Genomic DNA, 25,300 nt, shown 5'->3' on the forward strand with positions numbered 1-25,300 from the left:
TGGCATACATTACAGCACATTACAGCACATCACCCCTTCACACTATATTGGACAAACACATTCACACTCATTCATACATTGATAATGAACCATTTCAACTAATAGCTAATACCAACAATTTAGGTCTCTCTAGCTCCTGACGAGAACCCAACAATAGACAGTGACCTGGAAGTGTATCACTTCACAGGCAGGGAAACACCAACCTAGTCTAGTTCAGTTTAAGCTATCCAATTTCCCAAGCTGGCCAGTCTACGGACACTGCCTGTGTCCATAGCACAACACAATGAGGAACGGTGTTGTGCTTTTAGAGGAAAACAAAAGGGCCCAAATTATTCTGCTCACACTGAATAGCTTGGCTACTGTGTTAACATTTCTACCTGTAGTCCATTGTACTGGCGTGTGCCATAAATAAGCTCTAAAACTGGGAGAAAGACCCAATCTCTTGGACCGTAGACATGACCTGTATGATTGACAAACATAGGCAGACATGACCTCACTGGTACGAAATGGGTTATTTCATGCAAGAGAACAACATGAAAATATTTAGGGCCTAGATTTGTGACTCTTGTTAACCTTCTTGTGTTTCATAGCATTCCACATGATATTCAGTTTGTTTTTTATTATCCAGTCCATGTTTCCTCCTCCCCTGTGACTCACAAAAGATTTCACGCAAATCTGATTTCAGAAAGTGTGTGTGTTTGTCTGTGTGTGTGTGTGTGTGTGTGTGTGTGTGTGTGTGTGTGTATGGGGGGACGGGGGTGGGTGACAGGCGGAGCAAAACAACTGCGGCGCGTGCACTTTTGGGAAAACACTAATTCATTTCTGAAACTCAGAATATTCGCTGATGCACTGCCCCTGTTCCTCTGTAATATAATGTAATATAATGCCTGTGTCTCCTCTACAATGGAGCTGGGAGCAGAGGTCAGACGGGCTATTATTCTGTCCTGAGCGTCTCTCTCTATGCACTCTCCCACTAACACCGTATCACTGCGCTCCGATGAGAGTGGCCACCGCCGTGCCGCTTTGTTAACACTAACACAATCAGCTCCTATTCAGCGGGGGGCGTCTGTGCTTTCCTGCTTGGCCTGCCTATCGGACTTTTCTCCGGGCATTGTGCCTCGTATAAAGTCAGCGATGGCCTGTGGCGCACGACTGCAGAGAAAAGGACGTGTCAGGATTGGACGCGTGGCCGTGATGGTGGCTGACACGTTACATTGTTGCAATGACAGAAATGGAGAGAGAGGAAAAAACTGAGGGGGAGGGGCAGGGTTGAACCGAGGGTGCAAGGAGGAAGAAAAGAGGGCAAGATGAGTGGAGTAAAGACATGTTGAAGAAGAATGAAAGGGGGGGAATACTGATGAGGGCAAGAGGGAAATGGAAGACAGAATAATACATTATAGAAGACCAAATGGAGATGGAAGAGAGCAAGGCACGGGGCACTGGCTCATACCGGATAGGTGACAGTTCTATTGTTGCTTAAGACAAGGACCTCCACTCTCTTCTTCTTCTTCTTCAATACAAGTTGTATGGGCTTTATTTAATCTCTGTCTGTCCTGGTACGCCAGCATATCACCCCAAATCTATCTTACTGTCAAGAAGGTCTACATACACATCTACAGTAGACACATCACATGTCTGTCTTCCTTGGGCGACAGTGGCTCAGGGGTAGAGTGGCCGGTAGAGGGACGGATGTTTGATCACCGAAATGTCAAAGTGCCCTTGAGCAAGACGCTGAACCCCTAATTGCTCCCGATGAGCCGGTTTCTGCTTTGCATGGTTTCTTCCGCCATCGGTATATGAATGGGTGTGTGTGAATCGGTGAATGTAAGCCTAATGCACAATCTATGTAAAGCGCTTTGGATAAAAGTGTTATATAAATGCACCATTTACCATTTTCCTGTCTAGAAGGTCTAGACTAGAGGCAGACACTCTAATTGCTACTTGAAGATATAACCATGGTAACTTAAAAATCTCATGACTTTTTTTTTCCGGTTTTAGGTCAATTACACCCAAAAAAACGGAACTTTGAACATTCAGTGGATTTTCTGTGGTCTGGGGTTTTCTGATGTCACAGTCACTTAATACCCCGCCCCCCCCCCCACTCTCCTCTCAGCCCCTCCCCTATCCCCCAACAGCGACACCCGCAGGCAAAAGTTTATTTTATTTTATTTTCATTTCCGAAAAGGCCTTAGAACACAGAGAAAAACAACCTGCCATGGCTCACTGGAGTGGATTTTTAATACTTGTTTGAAAGATAATGATGATAAAGACTTTTGTGTTTAGTAAAAACAGCATGTCATGAAACCTTTAAGGTTACTTGACTATTTATTTGTATTAAAATATGATCCTTTTGATTATCTTTGAGAATAGTTACCGTGTTCCAATTTGCTTCCCATCTTGTATAGAGGGGTTATGACAATGCCAATTTCAATTTGTGAGGGAAATACAATCTGCAGTGGTTGTGGGTGGTCTCCCTGCTCTTCCATTAGGGCTGTCACAATTATTACATAATCGTCTAATCGTGATTATTTGACATTATCGCAATTATTTTGTCATAATCGTCATAATCGTGAATGTTGAAAAATGTCAGAAATAGTGGAAATAGCAGATCTACAAGCTCACAATGCGTCGCATCACAGAAATGTAATTATCAACGACAAAAACACAATTAAATCGTTAATTGCCAATTATTTGAGTGACAATTAATCGTCATGTAAAATGTCATATCGTGACAGCCCTATCTTCCATTGACAGATTTGGTGTTGGTAGAACACCTACTGGTTGACAAGTAGCCCTGCCTGAAGCTCATATTAGACCTTGGTGTTGGTAGAACACCTACTGGTTGACAAGTAGCCCTGCCTGAAGCTCATAAGCCCAATGTCTCCCTTGACCAAATAGGGATTGATTCCCAATCCCTCTTGAATTAGGGGTAAATGCTGGTTTGCCACACGGGAGAATCAGGTTATAATCTTAGCTGTTAAAGTTGCAATTCTCTGTCTCTGTCGGAAGAGGACATAAAACGAAAGAGACAGACTTTAAGAGACATGTTTTCTTTTGTGAAAGCAATTATAACATTTTATATCTGAGCTGTTGTATGCCAACTAACTACTTTTTACATTCTTTATTTTATTAAAATGCTGCCATGTATTTGGCTTTATCTTTTTGATCGAAATCAACTTTTTGTATCCTTCTTCCTGATAATAACAGCATTTAGGTATGTTGACCTGGAATAATTTTCCAGTGTTATGTAACAACAGCAAGGCTTGTTGTAGTCAGTGTTTGGTTCCTATGGTTGGTAGCATAGCAACACCTCTCCCCTGACAGTCCACTGGGCATGCACACAAACACAGGAATATGTGCAGATAATATATATTGAAACCCTGTGAAAAGGATTACGGATTCTCATCCTGTTTTTCCATCTAAAAGATTTGGCATAAAGAACTATTATGAAGACCTAAGATTTCATCTTGTCTCACACTGACCTCTGCTGGTCAATATACTGTACTGCATTCAAAAAATCTGGAAGGAAGGAAGGAAGGAAGGAAGGAAGGAAGGAAGGAAGGAAGGAAGGAAGGAAGGAAGGAAGGATGGATGCACTAACACTACTAGAATAGGATAACACTAGGATATTGTTGTTAGGATAACAATATCCTATATATTCAAATTGCGTATATAGAGCAGGGGTTTTCAACCGATTGTGAACGAGGGACCAATCAAACTGGGGACCACTGTTGTGTTGTGTGGGGACTGGGGATATGGTCTAAGATTAGTGCTTTGCTATGCATCTCATGGTTATACATCCCACTAGGGGCGGCGGTGGCAGTGGCCGGTAGAGTGTCCGGATGGTGAACCGTGAGGTTCCCTGTTCGATCCCGGGTAGTCCCCCAGAGTTAGTATCGAAGTGCCCTTGAGCATGAACTTAGTGTTAATTTCGAAGACTAAAACTATGATGAAAAATGTTAGTCGACTACCTATTTTTCACTGACGAAAACTAAATAAAAACGACTAAACTAAGCTATGATGACTACAACTACGACTAAATGTACTGACAATTTCGTCAACAAATAAAAACAAACACTAAACTGTTAGGGAGATACTAGTGAACATTGGTGCGTGCGTGTGCATGTGCGTGTGTGTGTTGTTGTACATGTGCTTGCAGCTACTGGGCTAGTGGTTCTGACAAGACAATGTTAGGCTGTACTGGGATAACCAGGTGTTGTCTTGTTGTGGCCTACTGTACTGGGTTGGTTGAACTAGAATCATTGGGTCTATAACCAGGATGAGAGAAAGTGCTACGTGAAATAATTTTTGATTAGATGGAGGGATATCAAAAATTGACCTTTATCAAAAATCGATTATTCTATAGCAATAATCGATTATTAATCGATTATTAATTAATTATTATTTTTTTATTAAAAAAAAGAAGAAAAAAAAACATTCTTCTTTATTTTTCTTTTTTCGTTTACTGGATTGCAATGCACATTTACATAATGTACAACATGGCTCTTCAGGTAATTGGTAGCCTATAACTACTACTCTTCATCTTTCTTTTTAGTGTGTCAGTGTACTGTTCACCTAATCTCTCAAGAACAGATTCTCTGATGCTTACAAAATAGGGAGGGCGATGTTTTCCCCTTTTCTTTGATGATGGCTACCAAACAATCAAGCACACATGTGTCTGAGACAGGGGGGAGGGGTGTGTGTAGCAGGCAGCAGCCACTCTGCTGTGCTCCTCCACTCTACACAGTAGGCCAAAACACTATAGTTTACAGTTGGTGCTGGTGTGAATAATAAATCAATGGCTATTTACTAGCCTATATTTTGGTTGAAAATAACTAACTAAGCCATAAAATAGTATTTTAAAAAAACGTGAAAAAGTAACGGGGAAAAAAAATCTTTTCGATTTTCGATTATGAAATATTCAAATCGATTATTGATTAATCGATCGATTAATCGATTAATCGTTGACATCCTATATTATTTGCTGACAAAAAATGTAAAGGGGTAAAATAATTGTCCTGACTAAAACTAGACTAACAGTTTTTGTCGACTAAAACTAGATTACTAGAATGACGTAAAACTCGACTAAATAAAAGCAGGATGGCAATCTGGTACACTTCCCCACCTTGAGATTCTAACTCCCTTTTCTGTTCTTGACCTCCGACTTCTCAGTAACTGACAACATTGACGCATCATCATAGGTCATCATCATGGAACAGTGAACAAAACCATGCAATACCTTAATGGACCATGGCAGTTCAGTGGACTGCCAAGACAATACCAGGCCATGTTGTACACAGCTGCCAAGGGCCCCTGGGGCCCCACATTGTAAAATACAGCTGCCACAAGTTGTCAAGGCTGGATTGGATAGCATAAACTTAACTAGACTAGGTAGGCACTGTTGCTCTAATGCGCACCAAACTTGACACAAACACTCTGCAGGGGTATGGCATGAGAATTGTCACACCAAAGAACTTATCCTTATTTTTGTTTGTATTATCTATAAATAATATGTATGTGCAAAGTCTTAAATACCAAATGTGCCATTTGATGTTGACATATGTACTTGTGCAATAACATTTCTGCATGTTCTTGAATCCTTAATCCTTATATTAAATATCTTTGTTGTTGTAGCGAAGCATTCAATATGTAGGATTCATATTGAATAGGATTCAGTATGGGTGCACTACTTTCACCTGCCAAGGTTGTTTAATTCTTAAAGATGAGTCATGCGTGTCAATCACATTCAAGAACAACTACATAAGACTGGGGCCCAGGCCTATTCCATTCCTTGAGTTCAACCGATAATAATCTCTGATCTAATCTAATCTCTAATCTCATCTGATCTCTAGTCTGAGAGAGTACACCCTTTCTTCAGTTCTTATAGTCAATAAACCCTTTTGCAAATCCCGCCCCATTCTGCCCTGTTACTATGATGGGACATTAACCCTGGGCAGATTGTTTTTATAGTGGAAGTGGATGGGATTTTTTCCCCCCTTCATAGCCTCATTACAGCTATATAAAGTACCAAAGGAAAAACACCTAGGTGATATTAATAAAAAGGGAAGACAAAGGTACAGTAGTTACATTGCAAAACAGGGGATTTACCCGAAAATATATGTTTTAATTTGTTTAATCCCAGTGGGACAGAATCCTCTTTGCAGATTCTTTTATAGTGGTAGTGGATGCGATTTTTTTTCCCTTCATAGCCTCATTACAGCTATATAAAGTACCACAAAAAACACATCTACGTGATATTAATAAAAAGGGAAGAAAAAGGTACAGTAATTACATAGCAAAACAGTAGTTTTCCCCCGAAAAATAAATGTTTTAATTAGTTTAATCCTCTGGATCAGAGATAGAAAGAGAAGCGCATTGCATCTTGGGTACTAGGAAGAGGACAGAGAGAATGTTTCTCCTCACATAATAGGCTGGCTTTTCGTAATTCTGCCCATTTAAATTATATGTACCCAATCGTGACTCTTAGACCATTGATAAGGTACATGTGAACTAGTTTGTTGAAGCTTATTCGTTATGATGAGCGAGATCGCTTGACGCTTGCCGTCGCTATCACCGTACCGGCCGATCTCCGTGTCGCGCAGTGCGGACAGTTTTTGAAAGCCTGAAGCAACATTCTCCACTGCACAAACTCCACCCCCGATAGCAAAAAGTGAATGATTTTTTCTGGTTGGCCAGTCAGGGAGTCTCAGGGACCAATCAGAAGGCTGACAAACGGTCTATTGTGATGTCATGCTGCATTGTGACCTCATGTTGTGTTGTCATGCAGCATCTCCGAATAAGGTCGTAATAAGGGGCGGCATAGCTCAGGGGTAGAGAAACCGTTATTAGAGCACGAAGGGTTCCCAGTTCGAATCCGGGCTCCCCCTGAGTTAATGTCGAAGAATCCTTGAGCAAGACTCCGAACCCCTAGTTGCTCCCGGCTTTGCATGGTTTCCTCCGCCACCGGTGTATGAATGTGTGCGTGAATGGGTGAATGTAATGCACAATCTATGTAAAGTGCCTTGGATAAAAGCGCTATATAAATGCACCATTTACCATTTATATTCTTTTCTACAGTTGTCATTACCTTGGTGCTGCCTTCAGGGTCTAATGCATTGACACAGGAGACATACTCCTGCATGGCCTGCTCTTTCTCCATGTCTCCAAGCTGCTTCCAGGCTTGCCTGAAGAAACAACAACATCACCATAAACAATAATAGGACCAAGAGTGGGCACTAAGGAAGAGTGGGCACCTCTATGTAAAATTGGCAACTTTTCCCAAAATGTAAAACATTTTAATATTTGGAGTCTTAAGCAAAGTAATGTATACTATACATGATTAGAAAATGCTTGGACAAAGAGTAAGCCTAACTCTTTGTGGTAACAACTCCAACACATACACATGAACAGACATTCGTGCACACGCACGCACGCACGCACGCGCGCGCGCACACACACACACACACACACACACACACACACACACACACACACACACACACACACACACACACACACACACACACACACACACACACACACACACACACACACACACACACACACACACAGCTTCATCATGTTTCAAACTGGCATAAGGTTAATTGGAGCAATGATGAAAAGGTTATTTCCTAGGGGGCAAATGTATTCATTCAGTGTAGATCTAATTAATGTTTTTATGACCAGCCCTGTACAAACGCATTATACCACATCACTACACAGGCTACATACCATTTTCTCTGTCCTTCAAAGTCAAAAAAGCCAGGCTTTGGTGTATTGCACTTTCCCACTTTGACCTGTGAAGATAACTTAAATTGTCAATTGAAACTCAGACTAACAGCTATAATAGACATACAACATACAGTAATTCCAATGCATGCATATTTGCCTATGTTAAATTAACTTGGAGAAATTGAACCAAATAGACTCTTGCAGATGTGTAACTACAAGTGTACAAATGTTAAAGGTGCATTTGGTTCTCTCAGAGTTACGATTTATACTGTACGTTACTACTTTATTTGAATGTCAAATATCTTACGTTATATAGATTACAGCAGATCGAGGATAAGCACAAAAAAGTCCATAGACCTACTTCCATTGTGGTCCTCTCGCAACAAGCAACAACTAATATAAGAGTTGTTATAACTATATTTTTACAGTGTTATAAACAGATTATAATGCATTGTAAGTACGTATAATGCATTATAGACCATAGTCCATAGCATGTGTTACCCAAATTTACTTTAAAACAAACTTAACAGCAGTGGTGCAAAGTAACTAAGTAGATTTAGATTTTACTTTGCTTACTTTACTACTACAATTTCCAATACTTTTTCTTTTACTCCACTCCATCTAAAAACTTTAGTTACTAGTTACTTTGTAGAGCAAGATAATTATAACAAAACATCCATTAACCTCTTCAGCCCTATAGCCTATATATTTTGGCCATTTGAAAATAGCTGATCTACAAGCTCACATTGCTTATAGATCTCCTATTTTCAATAGTTTCTACAAAACACATGAAATGGGACATTCTGCATAATGAGTACTTTTACTTTTGGTACTTTAAGTACGGTACATTTTGATGTCTGAACTTCTACTTGTAACAGAGTATTTGGTACTTTTTTTTTAATAAATTACACAATTGTGGTACTTTTTCCACCACTGCTGCTTAGTGCTTTACAGTGAACCCAAGAACGAGGGTTAAGGGTGTAATGGTCAACAACACCGTCACACCCACACACACTGCCATCAATAGTGATGTGACAGTCACCTGTTTGTAGCGGGCATACAGGTACAATAACTGGTCCCTGCTAGCAGCCTGGACCAGGTCCCGGAGACGGTCCGCCGCAGCCTCGAACTCCTGCTCCAGGTCCTCCCCTTCCAGCCGGGACCCCAAGTCCACTGCGCCACAGTCAAACTTCCCAAGACCCAGGTCCGAGTCCGAGTCCGTCCCTGCTCCTCCGAGGGGCTCTCCTGTGTCGGGCCGAGCCGGATCAGTACCCGAGCCTGTCGCCGAATCTGGGGAGGACGATGGAGACCGAGATGCCATTATTTATTTATTTGTAGTGTACCTTAGTAGTAGCGTTGATTTTTTTTAAGACACTGTAACAACAGCAATAGTGTGTAGGCTCAATCTGAATCGTTACTGGATCGTACTCATGGTGGGCTACGATGTGTCAGTAAAACATTTATTTAATGCCGTTCCGCTCCCTATCCTTTGATCCTTTCCCATGGAACTGGAAGTCGGATTTGTTTGTGTGGATGGTCCGTGCGTGGTACGGTCCTCTAAAAACACCGGCTAGAAACAAAGGTTCTGGTTTTTATTTTCCCGGTGCGACCAGACCGTCGGGGGGTGTGTTGTAAGTATAAGACACCATCGCCCGAAGACTGTAGGCTATTACTGTAATTTTTATATATATAATATATATTTTTTTACGTCTTTATCTATATAGGTCTACTAACCAGCGCAAGAATATTCGGCAGAAAATGAAAGTTTCCTACTTGCCTACTTGCTATATGCCTATTAATTATAGTTGTTGTTTTGTTGTTGTTTTTATTGCTTTTTCGATTAAATGTATTGTCCACATGGTCTGGGCTATAGCCTATTTGCCTTTCTGTACAATTGTGTTGCCCATTCTCCTTATATTTTGATTATGTCCCATTTCAGATTGTAGCACTTTCTGTTGTCATTTCAGACAGTTCCTTAAAACCCTATTAAACAAATCTTTGTTTGACATTTTTAAGATCAAATTACCTTCAAGAAAGACGTGCGTGCTGCTGTAGCTAATCATGAAAAAAGAGGCTATTAAATACAGTGCAAATCAAATGCAGAGAAATTTTGAAAAATGCATTGGCGCAATATTGTCAGCAGATGTCACTATTGGCACAATGGACAAATTCTTGATGCCGGTTGAACTTTGATTGATTGGTTGATTGAAGAGAGTAAAAGGTTGCATAGGAAAAGGTAGGCTACATCGGCCAAAATCTATTCAAAGTAGTAAAGTACTGTATACGTTTGAAAAAAGTGGAAACGCTAATTGGTCAGTAAAATAGGACAATTTCTTCAAGAGTATCAAGAACGTGAACTGAAATTCTCTCTCATTATTTTTGCTTTGACATAATAGGCAACCCAGCCAATTTTATCATAAACCTCTGCAACTCATACTCAACTATGAAATACCCACGAAACTTAAATGATAATTATTTGTCTCTGCAGTTTAGGCCCACTTCCCATATAGGTCATACTTTATAATGAAAAGTGAAATCCATTTATTTGGAAATAGGGAGGGATGCTGCCTACACAATTTACAAAGTAGCCTTACACATTCCTCCCAAAGCACAACACACGCACGCACGCACACACACACACACACACACACACACACACACGCGCGGCGCGCGCACACACACACACACACACACACACACACACACACACACACCCTGAAAACTGAAACAGTGACATGGCATATTTCTTCCGATAAATGCGGTAGCCTAATCCCTAATTTATAAAAGGAGAATGTGTGTGTCATATTATAAATGTATGAATTTTGCACGGGAAAAACGGAAACAACAACAAAAATAAATAAACATTTCACATAATCAAGCGGAGTTTACATTTCTTAGGATAAACCGAGAGACAGTCAGAGAGGTGCGTGCGCTGTTATATAGCGTGCCAGCCAATTGTTGCCAACTGTTATTTACCCTAATTTATACTCCGTAGTACGACGGTGTAGCTCGACAAAAGGAACAAATCTAAAAGTTCAACACTTCGTCGCGGAGGGACGCGTTGTTGGCTTGTAGATCTGTCATTTTGGGCGAGCGACACCCTCCCGCGATGCAGTGCTGACGCAACCACGTTGAGTCAGTGGGCTCAAAGCGATGGCGGACCGCAACGTGCCCAGACCGGCCCACGGAGCCACGGCGCAAAGTCACTGAAACACGCTTCTACAACCAACGGCTCCGCTCTACTGCTGCTGTCACCAAACCACCTGTTAAAGTGGAAGGAGCTCTGGCCTCTGTTAGCTGCCAACAGCCCTACTACTGGATCATAATAACTATATTAATAGTATGCAGCGGGACGGCCACGGGATATCGTCTCTGGAATACGGTTGTTGCCACCGGGACTCAGCGGCACAAGTACAGTAGTCGTGTTGCGGGGCTGCACGAAGAGCCGAGAGTGGAGTGCACGCCACGCCACGCATGCGAGCCAGCAGCAAGTTGACTTAAATTAATAACAAAAGTCGCGTCTACAGGGAAGGGAAGGGCAGGAAGGAAGGAAGGAAGGGGGCAGACAGTCGCACTCGGACTGACGGGAGGTTTCTGAGGGGACAGCTGGGGACAGTCGCGCTCGGATTGACGGAGGTTTGAGGGGACAGTTGTTCCGGCCAACATGAAATTCGCGGAGCATCTTTCGTCCCATATCACTCCAGAGTGGAGGAAACAGTACCTTCAGTATGAGGTAAATTCACTTAGTCTGGTGGGATGTTCATAGCCTATACTATCTTATATTGTCATATTATGTATTATGCATCATTACATCATGACTTTTAACCTACTTTTTACAGCAATAAATAGTCTGATTAGATAAGAGATGTCATATTAGACTATTTATGGTAGGCAAATAGGTGAGTTGCTAAATTGGAACGCTATGCTGCAATTCAGAATATATATTTTTTAATAGTTTGTGGTAGATTTGATTTTAATACAGTTTTGAGAATTAATTGTTATTGAGTGCAATCAAAACATGGGGTAGGCCTACATTTTATTTATTTTCCTGTAGACATTTCATTGAGGAAAAAAATGAATTTTAGTCATTAAAACCAATAGGCCTATCTATTGAAACATTTTGCTGGACAATTCTGTGCTCAAAGCCACTCTCCACTGTCATTTTTCAGTTAAAATTCTAATCATTAGGCTATTTATTGCTTGTTCAACATCAACAAAAGAGTCTTCCCCAGCAATCATTTATGTATAGACTATGCCTTAATGCCTATAGCCTTTTGCAAATATTCCCAATATCTTTTTTTTTCTTCTTCTTTTTTTAAGCTTTCTTTTCTTCTTCTTCTTCTTCTTCTTCTTCTTCTTCTTCTTCTTGTAAACACGTGTTTCATTGTTTGTAATGGCATTAGTTGTCAAGTTGATCAAGCTCCATCTAAGTGACATTCTGTCTGGTATCTTGTGTCTGAGAGTGCAGCTGGAGTCTGTTGGGTAGACAGACGAGGTCTTTGTTTGGTGATGATGTGCCAGAAGTGTTTTGAGAATAGTATACCTCACTTTCCACTGTTTAATTTGAGAAACTAGAGTGTACTGTACATGCATTGACAGGACACACTGCTCCTTTCCATTTGGTTCTGAATTATGGGCAAAGAGACTGTTTTCTGTTTATTTTTTCAGCCTCAGTTAGTTGACTATAGGCTCAGCTGCAATATCTCTCTCTACTGGTTCAATATCAACTGATGATGATTACAAAACTGAATATTTGAACATGAAAGGGAGGCCAAAATCATGGCAAGTGATTGTCTCAGGATAATACAAGCATCTTTAGAATATTTAAAATAAGTTGATACCCTCCTTTGAAATAAACTGACGAATGAATATTGATGACAATGTGTGTAAACACATTGGATGGAGATATAGGGAAGCAGTACAGTTTTATTTGAATTTAACGTTAAGATAATATGCATTGCATCCCTGTGTGGTCTTTGTATGTAAAGGATGACGCATAGCGAGACCAGAGACCATGGGGACAGATGCGTGGCCATACCAGCCATTTTACACCTCCAGTCTTATTTGGTGCTCCACTCAGACACTGACCTGAGATGGATGGTGATGGCTTTTTTCTCCGCCATCAGCCTTTTGTTTACATTTATTTTAGTTGTACTCTATCGAAATATTGAATAAATATCTAAGTTATGTAGCGTTTTGGAATATTTTAGTGACTGTAGGTTGATTCATTCATTTACCTGCAGAAATTACTATTACATTGATATTTTTCCTTTTTCTTTAGAATTATGCATAAATGTTTTTAGTACTGATGTTAAAAGTACAATGCATATTTTTTTTAAATTGTTAAACTACTCAAATTTAAAGGAATTGAAACAAAAAATAGCGATAAAAAGAAAAATATATAATTTAAAATCCAAATCCAATTTATGTGAAATTATGATCGGCAATACAGCTGGATTTGACACTTGTATATGCACACAATATGCACTGTGCAGAAGATTTTTTTTAGAAGTGGAGCTCCCACCTGAGCTAATGGCAGGAGAAGCTGAATCCTGTGGTGAAAAAAAGATTGGTGATGCGGATGCCTTTAAATTTGCATTGTAATGGAATTGAATGCGTCCGACTGAGCAACATTTGTGTGTGCAAAGGCCCTGTGTGTGTGTGTGTGTGTGTGTGTGTGTGTGTGTGTGTGTGTGTGTGTGTGTGTGTGTGTGTGTGTGTGTGTGTGTGTGTGTGTGTGTGTGTGTGTGTGTGTGTGTGTGTGTGTGTGTGTGTGTGTGTGTGTGTGTGTGTGTGTGTGCGCGTGTGTGCGTGCGCGTGTGTGTGTGTGTGTAGGTGCATGCCTGTAGTCTTTGTCTGACCAGTATGCTGCTTTTTGAATGGAAAACAGAGGCAGAGAGATTGGAGAGACATACTGAAGATGGGCATCTTTATGCAAGGCTTTGAAAAACCACAGGAACATTCCTTTCAATAACATTGTAGTAACAGTTCACTGTTGAATGCAGTGCATGCAGTGAGGTTTTCATATAGTGGCTACAACCGCAATTTAGGTTTAAGGCTTCACGGTACATGATTGCTTTGCCTTTATGTGCATAATAGGTTAATTAACCTACTGCCCACATTTCACTGCCTCTGTGCCTCTCCCATCATTGCTATTTTTAGATCACACAATTGTATGGAAAACAGTAACTGTCTATTAGGATTGGTCAGCCATTTTCTATGGTAAATGATGTGACTCTGCTCCTGTAGAATCACAGCTTTTAGTTAGTTAGATAGAAGACACTTCATCGAGGCATGGAGGGATTGACGGAGTGATTGATTGATCGATTAATTAGCTGTGTGGCTCATCCTATGGGGCTTTATTTATAAGGATTTATGCTAAACATCTATTTAGTATGAATGTGTGTGTTTGTGTTATAGATTTCTGAGAACCAGAGGCCACTAATGAAACTTGATCTGGTTTTAATTTGGCTGTTCAAGAAAGGTAGAATATTCGGTGGAGATTTAATATTGAAGCAAACTATGGCAAAAATACTATTACAATATTTTCACTAGGTGTGATTGGAGAATTTGAGATGCAACTATCTCAATGCAACTTGTTGCAATCTGTGATTTCCCCCCATGCTTTCTGTATCTACTGAGGTTTTTCATGAGACAAAAGCAAATGTATTTGTGGAGAGTCTACTGTCCTCTGATGTATTGAAAGAGTGCATCAAATACTTAGAAAGAGAGGGACAGGAATAATATGCAGGTACAGTATGCGTACGTATGTGTTGTGTGGGCGATAGAACAAGGCCCCTCATGCTTTTACCTCTGCAGTCTAATCACTTGTGTGGGTTTGATGAACTGGAGGAGAACGCTTGTACACATTCTCATTTACAATTCAAACTAGCAAGGTGATATTTTGATCACAAGCAGGTACACGCGTGTTCCATGGAAATGGTTCACTGAGTGATTGTTGATTGAATTCAGAGATTAATCCCCCCCCCCCTCTCCTCTTGTTCTCTCTCTGTAAATGCTCTGTTTCATGCTTCTCTAGTCTAAACCAGCATAATCAATCAGATCTTTTTTTCCCAACACAACTATCTACAAAATATTAAATTCTGCTCAGAATTAAGGGTGTTATTGTATTTATGTCTTATTATACAAGCATGCTGTACACTATGCTTATCTTCCTGCACTGTACGTTATACAATATGCAACAGAGATGGCACGGTGACTGCTGAGAACCTTTTTTTCCTCCTTCCTCCTACCCTCCCTCACCTCGTCCTCCCTCCCCCACTGGGGAGACATCTGGTCCCAGACCAGACCTACCCTCTGCTCTCCTCCTCCTCCTCCCTTCCTCTCTTCCTCTCTACACACTCTCCTCCAGTCAGGGATCCATTCAGACACAGGAGTAGAGGTTTATACCATACTCGGTTTACGTTCTATTCCAGACCGGAGATCTCCTTAGGTTAAGGCCTATGTGTTTCTCTTAAATAGCACACACACTCAGGGATCTTCTCAAGTGCAGGGATTAGGATCTCAAGTATTTTTGATTTGACCACACAGACACTTGAACATATTGTTACAGGCACTGCTCGACGTGTAACAGCAATTATAGGATTACATTTGATCGATGACAATACACAATCTACTCGACAGTGCAGGCTACAGTCATAATAACACGGTACTTGTTATAGTATATGCATGTTCCTTAAGTGCATAATCACTGTAATCATATTGATGCATGGCCATACCGACTGATAATCCAATTAGGCTTGCTTTAGTTATTATTGTCTACAGGTTTCATTGCTGTTCGCTGCCAAGCCTGTGGGTTGATCCCAATTCCCCAAAGAGCCCCCCTGCCCCCTATCCCATCACTGCCATCACCATGGTGATGCATACGTCTTGATAAACACCGCCCGTCTCCGTCTGTACGTCTTTTCCCTCCAGTTTTTAGTCAGGGCTCTCTGTGGTTTCCAGGGATTACTCAGGGCAAGGTTTTGCTTCAAGCTGAAATGTGTGTACTGTATCAGGAAAGTGAGAGACAGTGCTGGCAACACATGAAATGTTTGCTTTCTGGATTAGATTGCAATATGAGTGTCTTACAATGTGCATGGGTGCCATGCAAAGGTGGTCCAGACTCCAGAGTAAAATGAACCTATAGTATCAACAATAGGTTACTTTTTGAGAGGTGGTAGACCGCTCCATAGCATGGCCGTGTGTATGTGTCTGTAGCCTGTACATGTCATGTTTTGCCATAGCATTGTGTGTGTGTGTGTCTGTAGTCTTGAATCCTAGTCTGAAGACGTTATGCAAGCACGACCACCACTCACTTCACACTGGGTGTGATTTTTCTATATACAGTAACAGTACACAACTTTATTGGATCTTTGTAGTGTATATTATTATAATTACTCACAACGGTGCACAAGGCTATTCATCTGTTTCATATGCTTCATTTATACTCTGTCACACAACAGAGTCGCACTCAGAACATAGCAGATCTATAAGCATACAGCGTGCTACACGATGAATGTATTTTATAGATCTGCTGTTTCCAGCACATCACAGCATTGTATGAGCAGCATTATGCACTTTATTGTCTGGTTACAAAAGCAGCAGGTTCTTTAGAATGGTGTTTTGGTAAGAGAATGGTTTGATATGTACAAAAGTCCATACAGTCAAACAGTGTTGCTGTAAGTTTGTATATGAGATCTACTACACTAAATGCTTAAACTGGGCCTACTTTGTAGTGCAACACAGCTTGATATTTGCATATTATTTAGCTACAGGCTGTAGAAGTAAAAAATGAAACGTAGGGAAGAGGGAACAGTTTAGCAGATGGTGAAAATGCTATATAAGCAATATTCCACACTCGCAAACTAAGTATTTTTGCTGATTGAGATGATGTGGTGAAATGAGACATGATGTGAGAACAGATATGTTCAGGGATTTGGGATATCGTAATATTGTGATAAGGTTTTAAAGTCATAAGGTTTTAAAGTCTACATTAAAGTAAAGTGATGTACGGTATTTTTTTTTACTTGCTCTCTATTATTTTCCTTGAACCTTTTGTTATTATATAGGCATTACTGATGTAAATATTTTGTGAAAGCACCATCAACCACAATATCATCACAATATCGATATTGAGTTATTTTGATCCAAAATATTGTGATGTTTGATTTTGTCCAAATTGTCCAGCCCTATTTGATCGGTGCACAGGTGCACAGTAGTCATGCACAAACATGTTTCATTCACCATTTAAACATATTATATGATGATGTACACCTTTGTCAGAGATCATTTCCAAATACATATTTATCTACAAAGACAGTATTCATTTCCAGACTCTTCTCTCTGACTACCACACTGACATCATGTTCAGATGAACCAGCACATCATCTGTCTGTGTTGTGCTGTCTGTTTCCATGATCTCTCTCTCACACATTCTCTCACCCACTCACTGTGTCACTCTACTTTTGTCTATGTTTGCCCATTTCTTCTGTTTAATGGAAAGGTGTGCAGCATGTTAAGGAAATGGTGTCAGTTTTCAGTTACAGTACTATCTCTGTCAATGTCATTCATTTTATAGGTCTTTAAATCTATTTATTTCCTTGTCCTGGGTTTACATTTTGTCACCACAATCATATTTTATGTACTGAAGGCTCACTCCGGATAGATTTCAGTGCCTTCATTCATTCAATTATTCACATGATGTCATAACAAGCTGTACAATCTTGAACCAGACAATTACAATTCCACAGTTAGTTAATGAGTTGCATTGAATGCATTGTTCATTATCGTATGTTAATAGGCTGCTGTGCGGTCGTTATCCTAATTTCCCCATATGGTGAACAAGTGAGTGGTTGGTTGATGGCTCTCAGATGGCTTCAGAGATAGTTAATACTTTAAAAGCAACAGTGCTTCTAACCATTATGTTTAATTAAGAGATCATTCACTGGGCTCACCCCTTACTTACAGTACATAATGTACTGTATCTTCTTGTACTGACAGCGTCTCCATCCAATGTACAGTACATCTTCCTTAACAAATTTCAAAGAATTCCAGCCCCTCCTTGCATTGCTGGGAACCACTTTTATTTACATGATTAGAACTAGTGTGTGGCTGGCAGGCAGAAGCAAAAACCTTTGTCAGGGTCAAAACAGAGTAGATACGCAATCACACATGTTTAAATAGAGCAACCACAATCAAATCAACCATATAAAAGAAAATAAATTGAAACCAATTTTGATCCAACAATGATTCACATTGAATTTAAACTTTGCAAGTGTATGTTCTACCAACAAATATCCTAGTTTATCTATGCTACAGTAGTGGTTCCCAAACGTTTAGGCCGAAACCCAAAAGCTTCTTTACTCACGACTTATAATGGGTTTGCAAGTCACGACCCACAAATGGGTCCCAACCCACTGTTTGGGAAACTGATCTATGCTACCCAATTCTTACCCCAACCACTTATACACTGAACACATGCATTCACAGCTGAATCGAGCTGATCCTATTCAAGACAGATTGGGATGCTGGAAGCCATGGCCAGGTCAGTGCTTACAGACAGCTGTTAAACCGACCAGTGATTCTGTGTCTTATTGCTTCATCAGGCTTTCAAGGACATGCTGTATGCTGCACAGGACCAAGCTCCATCCATAGAGGGTAAGAAAACTCCCTGTCTTACACACACACACACGCACGCACGCACGCACGCACACACACACACACAGCTACACAGACCCACACACCAACAGACACGGTACACTGCCCTACAAAGAATAAATATAGTAGCCTACATTTTTGGTCCTCATTATTTTATTAATTTGTCTCAAAGGTGGTGTAGGTGCGCTCTCTAGAGGCCCTTCAAATGCGATTTTTGTATGATTGGATATTGCATTCATGATATATGGTGTTTTTTGTAAGAGAAAGCTTGCTGTCACAAATTTGTGTCAGTATGGAGTATCAAGAACAGTATTGTATTTGTATTATTGTAATAGTATTGTTGACAGTTTGTCACAACATGTCTCATGACCCCATATTATGTACCTATATTTGGTGGGGGCAAAAAAAAAACATGTTTTGGCAACAAAAAATTGCATTTGGCTGTTGAAACAGTTTCCTGTCATTTTGAACTGTTTGATTATTGGAGCAGTTACTGCACTTACACACATGGGCACACGCAAATATGCAGATATACAGTACGCTGTCACATAGAGCACTGTACCCAGTGCCCTCTGCCCTGGGTGTGTCTGGGTATCCCCAGAATAACAGTCCTCCTTCTATCTAAATATAGAGTGAAATCACTGCCGAGTGCTCATCACTCATCCTATCACACCACAATCAACTGGTAGTGCTATGGTGGAATTTGACACAAAGCACAATACAAATGAGTGCCACAACCTCTGATGTGGCAAAGCCATCTGTTGGTGTGGCAGGTGGATAAGATGCAGGTCAATTACGTTTGACCCAGGCTTAGAAGAGGAAAGTTTGTGGTTCATTGTCCAGCACACTGCTGTTGCACAGCGGCAGCACAGAACTGAGATAAGAACGGAATTTGTCTATAATTAATCTCTGGCATCAGCCTGCTAGGAGGCCAGGATGGGGAGAAGAAATGTATACATTATTCTTTTAATATACAGCAGGTGTATTTAGTAAACACAGCTCTGTGGTTGCAAATTGGAGACTTAGTATAAAATGTACAGTATGTTTGTTAATGTATGCACAGCGGCAGCACAGAAGTGAGATAAGAACGGAAGTTGTCTATAATTAATCTCTGGCATCAGCCTGCTAGGAGGCCAGGACGGGGAGAAGAAATGTATACATTATTCTTTTAATATACAGCAGGTGCATTTAGTAAACTGACAGAGCTGCCACTTACAGATTTCAGTTCCACACTGCAAAATCCTGAGTGTTAATTTAACTCCGAAGGAGACAGATTTACTTTGTCAGTTGCATCTCATTTTGGATGAACACTAGGCTAGAAAGATGCATGTTATTTATCAAACAGATGCACTGGCCTGGAAATGCCGTCTGCATGTTATTTTAAGTGCACCTTGTGTGTCATCACAAAAAGCATCTCTGTCCTTTATGCAGAAACATTTAAATGAGGATCATGTAAATACCAGGACATATGATAACATTTAGAAAAAATATAAGGGCTTTGCGGTGGATTTATTTGCAAGAGTTTCTTTCTTGTGGTATTTCTCTGCATCTAAAGGGCAGGTGGAAATTTGCGTTAGCATATTGGAGGAAGCTTGTGGTGGAGATGACAGATGAGATAACATGCACCATAGCGGTGCTAATTGCACTTACGGTGCAGGACAACTTGTGCTGCGCCTTTGAGGTTAAATCAACGAACACACTGGATGTTGCAGTGCACCTGAGCAGAGTTGAATTGGAAGTGTCTGATGTGATTCGGTCCAGGGCTGAGAAAGATGTTATGCACAATTCCAGAGTCTGTATGGAAGAATGACTCACCTCTTGAGTCAGTGTGCTAGGTGTTCCAGATTTAGGCATGCTGTATGCAATAATGTCTGTGTGTCTGTGGAGTACTTTAGCTGAACTTGTCTGAAACTACAATTGGCAAGTAGGAAGTGTGGGCAGGTGCAGAAACAGAATAAAATCTGTGACATGTGGTATTACTGTGTGTACGTGTGCAAGGATGTGCATTCATTCATATGCATCAGCAGATGGACCCCCAAATGTATTATGTATTTGGCAGCAGACCCCCATCTGAAAATGTTTTGTTTCAGAGACCCCCAGAATAGAAGACTTGTGTTAATAAATGCAAAATGATTCAACATTTTCCAAACATTTATGAAAATTGTCAACATCTTTCAAAAATAGCGGATGTACAAGCTTGCAGCATGCCACAAAATGAGCTCTGCCTGCTGTGAACATGTACAGAATATCTGCTATTTTTGAATAGCTAACGTATAAAATATGGATAAAGTGGTTAAAATGATTGTGATGCTGTATTAACACATTTAGCTGGGGACCCCCTGGGACCCCCCAATGACCCCTGCGGGTCCCCGGATCCCACTTTGAGAACCACTGACGTACATGACATGTGTGTTTCCTGTTGTGCTTGTCTCTGCATGCAGCATGGCGTACCGGCAGTAGGTAGCCTTTGAAGCATGTATGTGTTTGTCACTGATAACGTATGAGTTGTCTCCTGCTTGTAAGCACTGCTCTCCTGAGGGTGCTAGCCATGACTGGTGGGCTCCAGGTGGCTGATAAATCACTTCCCGTCCACAGTCTGTGTTGCCATCGTAGGTCACTAGCTTTTCACAGCATGTCTGGCGAGGGGATCTTATAAATTGAGACAGGATCAATCGATCAGTCAATAGAATGCTTGTCTTTGTTATGGCATGTGTTCATTTGGCATCTGCAGCTTTCCTGGTGTGAAAAATTAACTTAGACTGTTGCAAACAAAGGCATATTGGCAGTGACACATCCTGAGATAAGGAAGAAACCTACACCGTACGTATCTCCTCGTCGGAAATAGCGCCGTAAGATAAAAGATCAGTTTTCACTGAACGCTCACCTATTTTTGCTGAACATTCACCTATTTTGACAAGCTCAGAATATGGATGTTAGGGTTCATGTGGTTAAGGAGAATCGGTTGTCTAGCCCTTTTGGTGTTTTGAGAAAAACATTGGAGACTGTAATGGTAATAGCAACAACAGTAGTCTCTCCGTCGCTGACATTTTGTTACCTTTCATAAAGAGAAACAAGATTACCGGGTGTTATAAAATACCAGCTTGCCTCAGCACTTTCTCTTTCTCAAAACCCACTGTCAAATCTGATCAAATTTAAGCATTGATAATTTTATTAAATCCGCTCAGTGAAAGACTAATTATGTTGATCTGATTCAATGAGGGAATTTCTCGATCATAACTCCCCCTTCCTCTCTCTCTCTCTCTCTCTCTCTCTCTCTCTCTCTCTCTCTCTCTCTCTCTCTCTCTCTCAGTACCAGTCTGGTTGTAGACCAAGGGTCTTTGGTATTCAGAGAACATAGCTATCTGTTGCCTGAGGGAGACAATTTACAAGCTTATACTGTATATACACTTTCTCTCTCTCTCTCTCTCTCTCTCTCTCTCTCTCTCTCTCTCTCTCTCTCTCTCTCTCTCTCTCTCTCTCTCTCTCTCTCTGGCTGGCCTTCCTTTACCTGATTGAGTTATACAGTAGTAGACAGACAGTACAGAAAAGGCAGCACTTCATAGGGCTTGGTCAGGGTCTCGCCATAAAATATGACTGTCAGAAAGTCTATAATAGATAGTCATGCATGACAGCAATGTGCCTGGTGTGAGAGGTGTGAAATTGGCCAATGGATATTTTCACTTCTATCACTCGACATTGCACTGTGGTTCAGGTCTTGTCAAGGGTCAAATATGGGTCAACAGTAGGATAACAGTAGGATATTCTGTTAAATGTGTTTTTGTTTAGTATCAAAGACCTCCAAATTGATACGTATATATATTATATATATATATATATATATATATATTCTTTAAAAATAATCTAAATCATTCAAAAATGTCCAAACTATTTCTATATTTCAAAAATAGATATTTCAAACAACATATAAATGGATAAAGTGGTTTAAATGATTGTGATGTTGTATTAACTAATTTTGCTGGGAATCCCCTGAAGGACCCCTGGGGGTCCCCTGAACCCACTTTGAGAAACAATGCTGTGGAAACGTCATAAAACCATGTGTTGCTCTCTGTTCAGGAATAATTGCCTAATAAATAACTCTTCACTATTTTATCACTGTTACTATTCCTTTGCAAAAAATAGTTACATTTCATTGTATCCGTTCCTGCTGCGCCATGCAGTACACAGTGCAGTCCTGCTCTTCCTTTATTTGAAGCATCCATTATCCAATCATCCACCTATACAGAGAGTCTCTCCATGCAGAAGACTAGCAGAGAAAACACTCATCTATTTCCATTGCACTTAACTAATTGGTCATTCAGCTGGTACCAGATTTGGCTGTACATTGATTAAAAGAGTGTGCAGTGATGGGCGCGCAAGCACGCACGCACGCACTCGCACACACACACACACACACACACACACACACACACACACACACACACACACACACACACACACACACACACACACACACACCACCTAAGCCCTGTTTATACTTAATCATTAACTTTACATATTGTTTAAAACTGAAAAGGCTTGTAAAGATCACCAATCAATTTCAAAAATATATACAGTATATATTTGCCTATAACCAGTAAGACTCCCTAATCAGGAGATAAGTGACCGTCACGTCGCATACACAAACTTTAGAAGGCGTAGCAAATCAAGGTTCAAGGTTGTACTTTATTGTTACGTCTTTTGTACAGGTACATAAGAGTAAAATTAGTTTTTGTTTGGCATCCTTCAGACAATGCAGTCGTAATCAGGAGGGAATATGGGAAATGGGACAGATCCATGTTGATGACATGACTTTAGAGATACTGTGTGTGTCGCTTTGCGTGATTTTAGGCCAAAATCTGAAATAGAGACACCAGGATGAAGGTGGTTAGAGGTTCTAGAGCTGGTCATGACCTTTCATCGCTCATTAAGGTCCTTTGTTGTGCATCCGTCCCTCTGTTCCTGGGTGCTGCTGTAGCTGTGATTAGAACAGGTCTGTCTCTGTGTGTGCAGTAGAGACCTGCTGGAAGATCACGGTGACAACAGCTGGATGGTGTTCCTGGCCCCTCCTGTTCCAACACATAGATTGAGTTATGCCACAGTGTAATGCAATTATCTCACTGATTATTACCGAGATCTGAGAACAATGGCCTCTGATAATAAACATACCGCTTTGGGAAGAATCTGTCTGTGTGTGTCCATGTGTGTCTGTGTGTGTGTGTGTGTGTGTGTGTGTGTGTGTGTGTGTGTGTGTGTGTGTGTGTGTGTGTGTGTGTGTGTGTGTGTGTGTGTGTGTGTGTGTGTGTGTGTGTGTGTGTGTGTGTGTGTGTGTGTGTGTGTGTGTGTGTGTGTGTGTGTGTGTGTGTGTGTGTGTGCATGTGCGTGTGCGTGTGTGCATGCATGCACATTGGAGCATAAATTATCTGCCCCGACCTGATGGAAGTCGGCCCCGAAGTGTTCGACTCTGTCTTTATTCCTCACATATTTCATTAACTCATGTCCATACAGTGACAAACTTGTCATGGACCAAAGCCTATACCGGTAGCCTATAAAGGTAGAATGAATGAATGATGAATAACCAGTCCTACATACAATATTAAAAAGGCTGCTGCTGCCGCTGTCATTTAGAGAAATATGTTGGATTCAGGCTTAAAAAAAAGGTATTGAGGTGTGTTCTTGACTGTGGTGGTTTTGGACAGAATTTTGTCTTGGCAGGCCTCATTAATCTCAAGCACACTTGTATGTGTAGTGTACAGGCTTCTGTGTGCACATGGCCTGTATGTGTGTATGTGTGCTGTGTCTAAACAGTTTCCCTTACTGTTTACATACAAAGAATGCCATGGAGAATGCCTTGTTTAATATTGAGCCCTGTTAATCCTGCAGGGATGAGGTCATGCATTGTGACTTAATTGTCCATTCACAAAGTCGTGCATTTGTGGGCTCATTCATTCTTATGTGGTTTAGTGATTCAGCTGTGGTTCACCGTGCACATGGCCAGTCTTGTCTGATCGAGGAAGCTACAGTGTGATGCTATCTGTCTAAGTAGCTGACCGGGGGGATGAGAGGGGCCTGTAAGAGCGTGGTACCAGTGGCACTGTGGGATTCACATAGGGATGAAGGGTGGGGCTCTAGTCTACACCACACACACACACACACACACACACACACACACACACACACACACACACACACACACACGCACATGCACACACCCTTGTCTGTGGAGGGGGATGGGTTCAGTTATTGACTCACAGCTCAAGGGACCAGTGAGGAGATTCGGAGGCAAATCCTCAGCTAGGGATGAATGTTTGTGATGTAAGTGAATGAATCATCAATACATTTGAATGGATAAAGCAAATACCTATGTTGTTTTCATAAGTTTACATTTATGCAATGCTATCAATCTGACATTGTATTTCTGGTGCTTCTGTGTTTATTTTTCATTTGAGTCCTGGCTGGCCTGTCAATCTCCAGACCCTTTAATACCCGTTCATGATTTATGCAGGTTAATCAATGCGTCCACATTTACTGTAGTACTTGAACCCCAGCATCCATATTCTGGGGTGCACATTAGCCAAAATAGGCGATCCACAAGCTCTCAATGCTTTGCAACGCTATGCGCTGTGAGCTTGTAGATTCTTTTTTGGCTAAGAGATTTAGTGTAGACATGCAGTCCAAGTACAGAGCCAACTCAGCCAGGTCCATTTCACTAATAAGTCTAGACTCCAGACTAGAGGGTTTACTGTAAGTGGTTAAGTAACCACTTAAGGAATTCAAAATTGGAGATATAATGGTGCTTCCTTTTGCATCAATGATCTTGATTTCGATTTTGGTGGGAAAGTTGAAAGTAGACCACCTGCTTGACATCTCCCACACAGAGCTGTATATGAGTGTTTACCTCTCGAGTGTATAC

At 40.9% G+C, this 25,300-nt stretch overlaps 2 protein-coding genes across 3 annotated transcripts in view; one reads left to right on the plus strand and one right to left on the minus strand.

Annotated features, from left to right (window-relative positions):
* acbd6 (acyl-CoA binding domain containing 6) overlaps nt 1–9,248 on the minus strand; it is a 42,803-nt gene extending 33,555 nt beyond the window's left edge. Inside the window, exons 1-4 of one of the 2 annotated variants that reach the window (XM_080722168.1) lie at nt 9,160–9,248; nt 8,774–9,021; nt 7,732–7,796; nt 7,088–7,184 (exon numbers count right to left, since the gene is read on the minus strand). In XM_080722168.1, coding sequence (XP_080578294.1) covers nt 7,088–7,184; nt 7,732–7,796; nt 8,774–9,021; nt 9,160–9,163 — 414 coding nt within the window. In that variant the 5' untranslated portion in view covers nt 9,164–9,248. Of the gene's footprint in view, nt 1–7,087; nt 7,185–7,731; nt 7,797–8,773 lie in introns of both variants that reach the window. The other variant, XM_080722167.1, reaches the window with a different exon arrangement.
* A 2,082-nt stretch (nt 9,249–11,330) lies between these two features.
* xpr1a (xenotropic and polytropic retrovirus receptor 1a) overlaps nt 11,331–25,300 on the plus strand; it is a 102,514-nt gene continuing 88,544 nt past the window's right edge. The window contains exons 1-2 of the mRNA XM_080734923.1: nt 11,331–11,464; nt 18,339–18,390. Of these exons, the coding sequence (XP_080591049.1) occupies nt 11,396–11,464; nt 18,339–18,390 (121 nt within the window). The 5' untranslated portion in view covers nt 11,331–11,395. The remainder of the gene's footprint in view (nt 11,465–18,338; nt 18,391–25,300) is intronic.

The sequence above is a fragment of the Nannobrachium achirus genome, assembly GCF_963921795.1.
Source record: "Nannobrachium achirus genome assembly, chromosome: 1".
In the NCBI taxonomy this organism is placed as follows: domain Eukaryota; kingdom Metazoa; phylum Chordata; class Actinopteri; order Myctophiformes; family Myctophidae; genus Nannobrachium; species Nannobrachium achirus.